The 12,029-nt window shown below is 64.8% G+C and overlaps 2 protein-coding genes across 2 annotated transcripts; one reads left to right on the top strand and one right to left on the bottom strand.

The window, feature by feature from the left end:
• Nucleotides 1-2,693, top strand: RASL10A (RAS like family 10 member A). Its single transcript, XM_020907157.2, has 3 exons — nucleotides 1-557; nucleotides 1,623-1,747; nucleotides 2,051-2,693. Exons 1-3 carry the CDS (start codon nucleotides 339-341, stop codon nucleotides 2,316-2,318), a joined length of 612 nt encoding a protein of 203 aa, XP_020762816.1. The 5' UTR covers nucleotides 1-338; the 3' UTR covers nucleotides 2,319-2,693.
• Nucleotides 2,694-3,038: 345 nt separating this feature from the next.
• GAS2L1 (growth arrest specific 2 like 1) lies at nucleotides 3,039-8,392 on the bottom strand. Its single transcript, XM_020907156.2, has 6 exons — nucleotides 8,242-8,392; nucleotides 6,673-7,321; nucleotides 5,309-5,416; nucleotides 5,128-5,224; nucleotides 4,858-5,029; nucleotides 3,039-4,342 (listed from the first exon to the last, which is right to left on the bottom strand). The coding sequence occupies exons 2-6, from the start codon at nucleotides 7,300-7,302 to the stop codon at nucleotides 3,337-3,339; spliced, it is 2,013 nt and encodes a 670-aa protein (XP_020762815.2). The 5' UTR covers nucleotides 7,303-7,321; nucleotides 8,242-8,392; the 3' UTR covers nucleotides 3,039-3,336.
• Nucleotides 8,393-12,029: the final 3,637 nt, after the last annotated feature.

The following is a 12,029-nucleotide window of genomic DNA, read 5'->3' as shown; positions in this document are numbered from 1 at the left end:
AGGCGAGGAGGTCCGACCTCGGTGCTCCGCGCTGTCGCCGGCGCCTCCAGTGGCGCTGCGGGGCGGAGGTCGTGTCTGCGCGCGGCGTGCTCGGTCAGTTCTCTCCTGAGCTTGGCACTCGCCGGAGCTGCTCGTGCGTCCGCCGTCCGCCTGCTCGGCTGTCTGTTTCCCCTCTACCGCCAGCTCCGACCTCCAGCCTGGCCTCCCCGGGCCCCCGGTGCTCCAAGGGGCGATGAGCGCGGCGGGGCTGGGGCGCACGGGGCAGGGCGCGCCGGGCGCTCAGAGCGGCGCCTGCCCATGAGGCTTCCCAGAGCGGGGCGCAGCAGCACGCGCGGGCCATGGGGGGCAGCCTGCGGGTGGCGGTGCTGGGCGCTCCGGGCGTGGGCAAGACGGCCATCATCCGCCAGTTCCTGTTCGGTGACTACCCCGAGCGCCACAGGCCCACGGACGGGCCGCGCCTCTACCGGCCCGCGGTGCTGCTCGACGGCGCCGTCTACGACCTGAGCATCCGCGACGGCGACGGTGCTGGCCCCGGTCAGAGCCCCGGGGGGCAAGAGGTAGTAGGCTAAGGGGTGGGCAGGGGCGTGTGACAGCATGTGGGTGGATGCTCGGTACACACGTGCGTGTCCCCGTGGACGGCCCAGGGGTACCCGACTGTGTTCATGGACTGAACGGTCAATGTGTGTCCTGGCATTTGTGCTTTTCACCTCTTCTGCCGGCATGCAATTGCCCCAACTCAGGCCCAAGACCTGGCGATTTTGCAGAGTGGCTTTTTCTCGCTTGCTTAAATTGCTATTTCTCGGCCTCCGCTGGTGGGTGAGGATTAGTGCACGGGGGAGCATGGTCCTGCCTGCCTGAGAGTGAGTGTTCTGTGTCTGGAGCCATGAGCAGAGCCGCAGTGGGAGAGGTTGAAGCTAGACACGGGGGTGTCCGTTCTGAGGGCATCATTCTCTGCTCCCTCATTCCTAGTACCTGCAGCCAAGACTTGTTTAATAATTTTGCAAAGTCCAGGGCAGACTTTGAATCCTTGGGAGTTGATGCCTTCAAGAAGTGAAGAGGAAAGAGCAGGCAGGATTAACCAGGGTTTCCTGGTGAGGGTGGCATTTGGGCTGAACCGGGAAGGATGAGTGAAATTGTGATTAGAGGAAGCGGCGGAAGCATTTCCAGGTGGAAAGAGCAGCGTGTGCTTCGGCCGGAAGCCTAAGTGTGTAGAGCTGCTGTTAATCAGTGGTCTCCGCAGGCTCAGGAACACCGGCCCAGGCTTGGAGGCAGGCACTACTCCTGAGGGCGCTGGGGGAGGGGCGGGGCCTGGCCCGAAAGAAGGGAACCATGGGAAAGAGAGGAAGGCGCGAGGAAGGAGACAGGCCTCAGGGGAGAGGAGACCCTGACAGAAGAAGGGTTGGACGCTGACTGGCTTCAGGCACGGTTTTAAAAGGTATACCCCAGCGCCCATAAGGACAGTAAGGCCCAGGGAGCTTGCGGGAGAGGGCCACAGATGAGCAGGAGAAGGGCCAAGGCCTGAGCGTGAACTGTGTGGGTTTCACGTCAAGGCCCGTTGCAGAAGGTCTGGATGCGTGAGAGAAGAAGAGGGCTTCGGCAAACTCTGGCCTCCCGCCCCTCAGGAGTGGCCGGACTCTAAAGACTGGAGCTTGCAGGACACGGACGCCTTCGTGCTTGTCTACGATATCTGCAGCCCGGACAGCTTCGACTATGTGAAGGCGCTGCGGCAGCGCATTGCGGAGACCAGGTGAGGTGCGCCGCCCGGGTTGTGTATGGGACGGCGGGGAGTGTTTGTGGGTCTGGCTGGGTCTTTTTTCCCCGAGGTGAGTGGGTGGGCTCTTCCGCCGTCCTGGACCAGGTCTCAGGCCTTTTCGGGCCTGGCCTCTGGCCCTAAGCGGTCTTTGGTCCTGGGTCTTTGTGGGTCTGGTGTTTGCTGGAGGTTCTCTGGCCGCAGGAAAGTATGCTCCTTAGTGTGTTTATACCCGCTGGAGGGATTCTTCGGCCATGGGGGTCCCAGGCACTGCGACCTTCATCCTCCTTTGGCCTCCAGGCCAGCTGGCGCGCCTGAAGCGCCCATTCTCGTGGTGGGCAACAAGCGGGACCGGCAGCGGCTGCGATTCGGGCCTCGGCGCGCACTGGCTGCCCTGGTGCGCAGGGGCTGGCGCTGCGGATACCTCGAATGCTCCGCCAAGTACAACTGGCACGTGCTGCGGCTCTTCCGCGAGCTGCTGCGCTGCGCGCTCGTGCGCGCACGCCCTGCGCATCCAGCTCTGCGCCTGCAAGGGGCGCTGCACCCGGCGCGCTGCAGCCTCATGTGATCGAATTGGAAAAACGCCCCTTACGGGGGGGAGGGGCCTTCTGGTTAACCGGAACAACCGGGGGCCCGGATTGGACGAGATTGCCCAACTTATTTCGGATTGGACAGGACAGCCTCCTCCCTGATTGGCTGAGGAACGCTCCCACCCAGTCTCCTGGGCAACAGACTTCTCTTTGAATCTCACTGGGCTCAACCAGGCCCCATTGGACAAATCAGTCCTTTCTGGGACCTCATTGAGTCACGATTCCATTGGATGAAAAGGACTTGACTATGAATCTGATTGGACATGCTCAGGCTGCTCTTGGAGTTTCATTGGACCAACTGTTAAGTCACACCTCCCGGGAGGAAATAAAGGGGAAGCAAGTTGCCCCTGGCATTTCTGGGATGGCAAGATAATCTTGGGTAATTCCCTGATGGTCCAGTGGTTAAGACGCCAAGCTTCCACTGCAGGGGGCATTAGTTCAATCCCTGGTTGGGGAACTAAGATCTCTCGTGCCTCACAAAGTGGCTAAAAAACAAATTTTGTGCTTCCCAGGGGGGCGCTAGTGGTAAGAACTTGTCTGCCCATGCAGGAGACATACACTTAAAGGTCAGAGCTGACAGGCATTGCCCCTCGCAGTTGACTCCAGAATCCCAGCCTGTAATGAGGGTTCTCAAATGGATATGACGGCCCCAAGGCTGAGTCTCCAAGAAGGCTGAGTCTCCAAGACGCAGACACAAGTAGCTGGAAGAAAACTTTACTGTCAGGCTCTGCAGGGCCACGGGACCTCAGGAAGGGTCCTTACTGGGCTGGCCCAGCCTCCTCTAAGGCATTCAATAATATTAGTAATTAAATAGCAATGCTCATCCCCCAAGCGGAATGTACACCAGAAGTCCCATTGTGCCATGTGGTCCCGAGGGGTCTGGTCCCATGAGGTCTGGTCCCCAAGAGGCAGGGGCACTCCCTGATGCAGAGGGGTTAAGGCCACAAAGGAAAAGGAGAGAGGGAACAGGGGACTGGGGGCAGCTGGGCTGGTCCGTCACATCCAGGAATCCGGCTCCGTCCTTGGGCTGACTGAGTGAAGGGCATGCCAGGTCCCGGACCCCGTGGGTCCGGGTTGGCGGCGGGGGCCCCTTGGTGTGGGGATGCGTGAGGGTTTTCGGTCTGGCTGTGTGTCCATCCGGCCTCGTGCCCAGGTCCTCAGGGGCTCTGGGCCGGTCAGAGGACTCCCCGGAGCATCTGGTGGGCCCCCTACACCGGGGCAGGGGCTGCCCTCATCGGAAGAGCTGGACAGGGCTGGGCCTCGGGGCCCAGGCAGCCCATTGGCCATCCTGCCAGAGTCCCCGGGTTGCCCACACTTGCTACCCAGGACGCTGAGGGACGAAGAAGAGGAGCTGGAGGAACAGTAGGCTGAGTCAGGAGCTGGAGGGTCTGGGGCCCGAATTGGGTCAGGGGCTGGTCCACTGGGGGTCCCACCAGTAACAGCCTCAAGGGCTCGGGCGTTGGCCAGGAACTCCTCTTCCAGGCGCCGAAACAGTTGCTGTTCCTGCTTTGGGTCAAGCTGCAAGGGTGTGCGGAAGACACTGGCCGGGACTGTGCTCAACTCTGGACTGGGGCTGGGGCCCCTGGGAGCTGCAGGGCTGTGGGCACGGGGAGTGTGGGGGCTGCTTCTGCCCCGCGGCACCCAGGAGTGCTGTCCATCTCGGTCCCGACGCACCAGCAGCACTGCCTGGTCTTCACGGCTCTGACTCCGGGCCCGCCGGGCAGGGCTGGGGGCGGATAGCTGGCCTCCCCTGCCTCCTGGGGCCCCACGCGGCCGCCCCCGATCCAGCCGGTCCCGGGACTGGCTGCGTGGGGCGGGAGGCCGTCTCGGGGAGGCCGGGGTGCCCGTGGTCACACGCCGGCTGGGACGCTCCCGCCGGGGGCCAGTGCCTGAGTCTTCACTGCGGGCACCAAGGGGGCCGCTCTGGGCCGAGGAGGCTGAGGAATCGCTGTCCCCAGAGTAACGGCGGGAGCGGGGATGGGGGGGCAGCTGGTCCCGGACCCTGGGGCAGGGGAACGAGAGAGAGAGGTGGGGCGAGGCAGAGAGACCCGCTGCACATAAAGGGCGGGGCGGGGAAGGAACGGGCAGACGCACGGCCGCGGGCGAGACACCTGTGGTGGCAGCGGGGGTGCCGAGGGTTTCTGTCCGTCCTGGGGACTTCCAGGGAGAAGTGAGAGATTCTGCCACAGCTTCTGCAGCCAGGGCCACCCCCCGCCACCCCACCCCAAGGCAGCGGAAGAAGCAAGGGCCCAAGCTCCCCCCTGCTCAAGCCTCCAGCTTCCTGGGCAGGCTAGAGGGAAGCTGGGTTGGGTTGGCGGCCGCCCAGCCCCCAGGGCCCGCCCAGCTGTGTTGTTCGTTTGCTTGGGTTGCCATAGAGATGGGAAGCCAGGCCCACCCCCACCCACGGGAACTTTTCCCAGGGTGTGAGTCACTGGAAGAAGCGTCATCCCGGCCAGGGCGGGCGCCCCCCACACCCCCACCCCCTGGACCCGGGTCCCATGTCCTCCCTCCTCTCACCTGAGTGGGGTCTCGGGCCCCTCCTTCCAGCTGCGTAAGCCAATGGGTGTCACCTCTGGGCGGGAGCCCCGGCGCTCCCCACCTGGGGCTGGGCTGCCAGCTCGGGGGCTGGGGCTGGGTGACACTCGCTGCGGGGAGAAGGTGCGCGTCCTGGGCTGGGGCGGGCGGTGGGCTGCAGGGGGAGAGGGTGGGTGCCGCGTGAGGGGCGGGCCGCAGAAGTGCGCGCCCCCGCGTTCCCGCCCCCCACCCCCCCCACCCCCCGACACTGACCCGCGGAGGAGCAGCGGCAGGGGTCGTGCTTGTCCAGGTAGTGCTCCAGCGTGTCCCAGCCGCCTCCCACACGCACCATCACGTGGCTCCTCAGCACCTGTGGGAGCCCGGCGTGCGCAGGTCACGGCGCATGCCACCCACCTCCCAGGCTCTGCCTGCTCGGGGAGCCCCTTGCTCTCACCCGCACAAAGATGAGCAGACTGGAGTCTCCCACGCGGTACTTCCCCTCCGAGACCTTGATCATGGGAAACTGGTCTGGGCAGGTGCAGCGCCCCAAGATCTCCCTCACCTAAGAGGAGAGGCTGGAGGTCAGGGGTCAGGTCCCTCCTCCATGGGCCTGCCGTCAGCAGCTCCAGGGGCAGAAGGAAGTAAATTCTTCTGGAGAGCAGAGGCTCCAATTGTGTTGCCCTGGACTTGAGTGCCGCCTCTGTGCTCGACCTTTCACCAGAGCTCCTTCCCTTCTGACTATCACTGGGGAGGAAGCCAACCAGGACGAGGTGGGGGACTGCTTCCTTGAAGTCCCTGAACCCTTGGGGGAGTCCTCACTCCCCCTCACCCATTTCAGAGACGTGAATGTTGAGACCCACGCCATATGGAGGCGGCAGTGCTACAGATCCGTGGGGCACACACAGACACCACCAGGCCGCCCGCCCGGCCAGCACACGTCTGCCCACATGCTCCCCCAGGCCAGGAGCTGCCAGGCTGGCTATGTGGGCGGCCCCACCCGCCTCCTCACCCACAGCAGAGCTGACAGAATGAGCAGGTGGAGCCTCGGGTGACCCTGGCCCGGGGTGGGGTGGGGTGCAGCCTCTGCCCACAGCCATCCGGCTGCCCGCCTCCAGGACGGGCACATCCCGTCCTAACCTGATAAGAAGGAAACTCTTAGCCAGGCTGTGGGGGTGTCAGGGACACCTAGGTCCCAGTAAGAGGTGGGAGCTGGAGTCACGGCCTGGCACCTCCTATATGCTCAGCATAGAGCTCATCCCACAGCTCTTAACAGGGTACTCTGGGCTGGGCTTCTCAGATAAGTCCCGGGGGAGGAGGAGGGGCCCGCAGAGCCCCTGGGAGCTTCCTTGGGCACTCACGTAGCGCCTGCTGTGCGCCAGCTGCCTTGCCCTGGACCCTGGGCCCCATGCAACCTGGAGCCCAGTGATGGCGTGAATGCCGCGCTCTAGCAGCGGAGAGCACGGAGGCATAGAGGAGGGGCTCACACCCCCGGATGCAGGACACCCGGTGCTCACCTGGGGCGCGGCTGGCACAGAGAGGAAGCGGGGGTCGTCGTGCCATGGGGTAGCGGAGGCCGAGTTTTCTCCCAGGCCACGCTGGGCGCTGTGACCTCACCCAGCACTCAGCCCTCTCTGCGCCTGCCTCTCTTTGGGGCCGGGTATCCACTTGGTGCTCAACATATGCACCCTTTCCCCGGGGCAGGCTGTCCTGCAGCCACGAGGACAGGCCGCGGAAGGTGGCTGGTACCACCCTGCCTGCTGGTGCCTGGGTTGTGCTAGAATAAGCCCGGCCATCGGGCATGCGCACTCGCGGACTCACCAGCTCATCGAGGTTGCGCAGGTCGCTGGGCGTCATGCGCGGCCCACGGGCTGGAGCTCCCGGGGCGGTGGTCTCGGCGGTGTCCTCCCCCGCACTGGGGGCGTTGGGGGCCGGGGGCGCGGCGCACAGCTCCCGCTCAATCTCCTGCTCGAACTGCACGAGACGAGGGGCCAGCAGGCCGAGGCGGGCCCCGCGCCGCGCCACCTCCAGCAGGCAGAGCACCACGCTCTTCTCGTTCTTGCGCAGCACCAAGTCCTCCGTCTCGAACATGAGCACTTCGGGCACACCCAGCTCCGCGCGGCACCAGCCGATGAAGGTGGCCACGTTGTCTCGGGCCATGAAGGAGCCCGGCACCACGCTGTGGGCCTGGAAGGCCACCCCGCGGGCCGGCCGGGCAGCAGCCATGGCGCGGGCGGCCTTGGTGACGGCATTGGCATGCTGGCACAGAGTGGTGCCCGTGGCCAGCCCCGTCAGGAAGCCGTCGCCACCGCTGGGCAGACCCAGGCCGTACAAGGCGTTGAGCCACTCGGCCAGGTCCTCCTTCATGGCCTCCACGTAGGCCTCGCTTGAGCGGAACGGCCGCACACTCTTGGCTGCGGAGCCGGCGATGCCCGCCACGGGGTCTGCCATGCCCGGGCCAGCCGAGTCACTGTGGGCAGGGACACGGGTCAGGACGGTTGTGGACCCAGCAAGTTCTCAGCACAGGCTAAGCCGCTGACCACCTGCACCTGCTTGTCGGCTCAGACCAAATGCCTGGATTTTGAGAAACTTCTCGCCTCAGTTTACCCGTCTGTGAAGTGGATACAATAATAGTACCTTCCTCATAGGAACTAATGGGATGATTTTTATAAATGATTTAAGTGTCCGTAAGTGTTGGCTGCTTGGTTCTTTCGGGAAGAAGGATTGTGAAGACTTGGCTGAGTCCTCCTTCCTGCCCAGGCAGGGAGGCCCCCATCGTTAATGCCCCTGTGAGAGGCGAAGCGCTAAGCCCGAGAGAGAGTAACCTGCAGCCCTGGACTCAAGAGTAGGAACCCTGGACCCGACCTCAGAGAGGGGTTCGATCCGCTGCTCAGGCCTGGCGGTGATCCCACTTACTCCGGAAAGGCCCCAGGCCCGCCCTCAAGCCCTTTACCCTAAAGGCTGTGTCATTATAACGACAGGACGGCAGCAGCAGTAACGCAGCGGCAGTGACCGCAGCCGGGGCTGAGCGCGCAGCGATATTACCTCCATCTTACAGACGAGGAAACTGAGGCGCAGAGCTCGCTCAAGGGCGCGCAGCAGTGGGTAGCGGAGCTCGGCCCTCCAGCCCCGCGTGGCGGATCCGGCGGCCGGCCTGGGCCAGGCCCCTCCTCCAGGGAGCCTCCCTAGCCCCAGACTGATGCCTGTGAGCCGGGACTCGGAATGGCTGTCTCCAGCCCTGGCCATCCTCTGGGCTTAGGCCCAGAGAGGGTGCGGGGCTGCCCAAGGTCACACAGCCCCGGGAAACAGAGCCCGCGGCTGCCGCCGCTGGGTCTGCTTCACTGTGTGCCAGGCAGGGGTTGCCGGGGGGAGGGGGGTCCCCACGCTCACCTGGCTCATCCCGCGGCCTCGGGGAGCATCGCCCCGGCTGGACCGGAGCCGGGGCGGGCCGCCGAAGGGAGGCGCCGCCCGAGCCGCAGCAGATCCCGGTCCCACCGCCGCGTCCTCCGCGCCCGCCGTCTCCGCCCCGCCTCCTTGGAATTCGGATCCGGAGGGGGTGGGCGGGGCTGCGCGCTCTTAAAGGGGACGCGCTGTTCCTGGGCTGGGACGGGGCTGGAGCCTCCAGCCGCGGGCCTGGCCCGGGACCCGCCCCAGCCCTGGGCAGAGGCGGGACCGGGGTCCCCAGGCGACCCTGCCGGGCCGGAGGTCCCATCCCCCAGACCGGGTCCCTTCTCTCTCCTTGGTCTCCTGGGAAGGGGTTTGGGCGTTTTTAGTGGCACCCCCTTCGCAGATGGTGGCCTCCCCTGGTGAGCCGCATGGCCTGTTCCCAAGAGGAACTCAGGAAGAGATAGGGGGCCGGGGCTGCGGAGTCACCTCCGGCCGGCGGGAGTGGACCTCCTTAGGTCTGATAAGTGAGGCCATCTGGCCTTGGGTGGCGGCTTCCTACCAGCAGTGCTGGCCTCGGGGATGGGGAGAGGGGCTCTGTTGTACCCCCATTCGGCCACTGGCTCCTCATCAACTACTCTTTGTTAAACCCTGAAGTTAGGGGAACCCGTTTCTCAGCTGAGAACGCTGAGGGGAGGGCAGGGAGGAGACTGGCTGAGGCCCCTGTGTCTGAGGCTTCGGCCCCTGCCCTGCCCTGGACCACCTCTGGCTGCCCGGTGGGGCACAGAATAAAGGCTGGAGGAAGGCAGGCGGCAGCCTGGCTCCTGAGGGTTAAGCCTGGCTGGTTTCTTTTCACACTGCAGAGGAGAGACCTGCCCGGACCAGCGGGAAATCCTGCCCCCTGCTGCGGTTGGGCAGGGACGCCAGGCCTGGCTGGGCAGTTGCCTTGCTGGCCAGGCGGGGCTGCTGGGGGCAGGCACCACCAACAGCAGCCAGTGCTCGGAGCTTTATTTAATAAAACCCCTACTGTGTGCCAGGCCTGCTGTGCACCCTTGACCTGAAGGAATCGATGAGTCAGCTCTCTAGGGGACGCTCTTATGCCCAAACTTGGGCTCAAGTCTAGAGGAGCTGGTGGCACTGGGATTTGACCGATGACTGTTCTGGGAATACCTTCATTCAAGGATGGGGCATCCATCTGTTGAGTACCTACAGTGTGCCAGACTTCCGGGTGTCAGGCTGCTCACACACCATCTTACCGCGTCCTCCTGACCTTTCAGAAGGGGGGGCTCTCACCTCAACGCCCAGATGGTGCAGGTCCCACTCTACCTTCTCAGCACCCCTTCCTCCCCACCGCCTAGTGAGGAAGGCCTGTGCCTAGGCGTGATAAAGGCTGACACTTACGTGGCACCTGCTGAGCTGCAAACCGGGAGCAAAAGGCAGAGAACAAAACCACCGAGCCAGCGGTGAGGCTCCCAGTCTGGAGAGGTGGCCCTTGGGCTGCAGTGGGGACAAGGCGCCAGGGAGGAGGGAGCGGAGGGCCGGCAGGGGTGGCGCGGGCTTGTCCTTTTGGATCCGGGAACAGGAAAGGTGAGGGAGGGAGCTGTGTGGGTGTCTGGAATGAGTGTTTTAAAGCAGAGGGAAGGGCTGGGGTAAGGGTCTAGGTGAGCCTGTGCCTGGTGGGTCGGAGAAAGGAGGAGGGAGCCTGCGAGACTGGAGAGGAGGGAGATGCAGGCGGGGCCTGGGGACAGGGACAGCTCTGTAGGGCTTTGCAGGCCACGCTGCTTTTCAGGGACATGGGAGCCACGGAGGGAGCTTGGAGCAGGGGAGGGGTGTGACCTGACTATCCCTGTGGCTGCCGTGGTGGGCAGGGCGGGGGCCCAGGAGGGAACCAGGTGGTGCCCGCTGGGGAGAGGAGTCCAATTTTGAGGCTGTATTGTGAGGGGAAAGCGGATAGAATGTGCTGGTGAATGAGGTATCGGGGTGAGGAGAGTCCCAGGTTTGGGGTGGTCCACTGATACCTGGGAGGACAGGATCACTGCAGACAGGGCCGGGTAAGATTTAGGGTGTGGAAACTAATTCCCAAAGTATCCTGTGAGGTATGACACTGTTTGGGATTCTGCTTCTCCGGTCTGAGGAGACTGAGGCCCAGAGAGCCAGGGCTGTGTGTGGTCAGCAGCTGTGCGGGATTTTGACCCCTGCTTGTAGCTACCTCATGACCTGCAGGGCCCTGGACACAGGCCCTGCTGTTGATCACTGGGTGAGGTGGCTAAGCTCCCTGAGTGGTGTTTGCACGGTCTGTAAAATGGGACAGCAGCAGTCACATCACGGAGTTGTGAAAATACCGTCACTCAGCCCGGCGCCATCAGGGTGATCGTCCACTGCGCTGCTGAGGACCAGGGGCCAAGGGGGACGCTGTGGCTGCCATCAGACCCGATGCCAGCATTCTGACTCTAGGACACGTGGCAGGTGTGGTGCCCACAGATATGGCCAGACCCACGGCCCAGGCCACGGAGGGCCTTGGCTTTGACACCCTCCTCCTGGCAGGACCAAGGGAAGCACAGACGCTGCTGGAGGGAGGGGAGGTTTGGGCTGAGGTTGTCCAGAGCCCATCCCTGCAGACCCCACAGGCCACCCTGCGTACAGAATGCTGCACTGCCATGCAGCTCGGGCAGCGGGCACGCGGCTGGATCTCCGGTCTGGGCTGCTGGCCTTGGTTGCAGCCGGTTGGATGATTGCCTCGAGGGCAGACCCCCGGCTCTGCCTTGGCGCTGGGCAGCTGTGGTCCTGGCCAGCTCCACCCCACACCTTCTGGGTTAGACTGCCGTGGGAGCACGGCCTGGGGTGAGTGGGCGTGACCCGCCAGGGGCTCGAGGCTGCCCTGTCCACGTGTGGGTGCAGCCATGACAGCTGCTCCTGCCCTGGCTGCGGGGCAAGACCCCAGTCCTGAGCGGCCACCCTGCCCCGTGGGAGCAGCAGGCCTGGAAGGCCCCCCCCCCCCCCGCCCCAGCCTCCCTGCGCCTGGCCTGTCAGGAGTGGCCCCAGGGGCCAGTGTCCAGCCATCCCTGCCTTGGAGGTGAGCCCCCTCCCTGCGAGCCTTTCTTCTCAACGTCATAGTCCTCTCACTGACCTTTCAACCTTCACCTGGACCTGTGGGGCGTGGCCTTGTGGGGCCACGAGGCTGTGCTGGAAACTTCCGTCCTGTGTCTGACGGGGAGCTCCTGAGAGCAGGGAGCGGGGCCGCGCCCGCGGGCTCCAGCCGCCTGTGCGCAACCTTGGGCTCAGGGCTGGCAAAGGGCGTCTGAGGGCAGTGCCACCTGAGACCGAGGTGCGGCAGGTACCCGGGGCAGCTTCAGGCCCAAGACCGGTCACACCTGGCTGGTGGCTGTCCCAGAGGTGGCTGCGGGCTGGGGCGGGGGCCGACGGGCACCGGCTTTTAGGCCCAGGATGCCTGTGTGTGTGTGCGTGTGATTGCGGGGGGGGGTGGCCACAGGCTCTGAGGCGCCCCCGGCCCCTCCAGGGTGTGGACCTTCCTCGCCAGCCCATGGAGCTGGACATGCCGGGGCAGCGCCTGGCACAGTGTGGCAGCCCAGTGGCATCCTGGGCATGTTTGGGCCTCTGGGGTGTGACCCTGTGCCTGCCAGGGCCAAGGGAGCGGTGTCCTTGGCCTCCGCAGGGACATGCTGACTCGCATGGTGGGACCGCAGGGAGGCAGCTCAGGTCCCAGGGGCCTCTCGGGGGGTCATGCAGGCGTGGCAGGAGTCCCCGGGGGGCTCCGAGAACTCAGTGAGGGGGCC

The sequence above is a fragment of the Odocoileus virginianus genome, chromosome 12 (assembly GCF_023699985.2).
Source record: "Odocoileus virginianus isolate 20LAN1187 ecotype Illinois chromosome 12, Ovbor_1.2, whole genome shotgun sequence".
NCBI classification, from domain to species: Eukaryota; Metazoa; Chordata; class Mammalia; order Artiodactyla; family Cervidae; genus Odocoileus; species Odocoileus virginianus.
The sequence above is the reverse complement of the archived record's forward strand: the minus strand, read 5'-3'. Positions and strand labels throughout refer to the sequence as shown.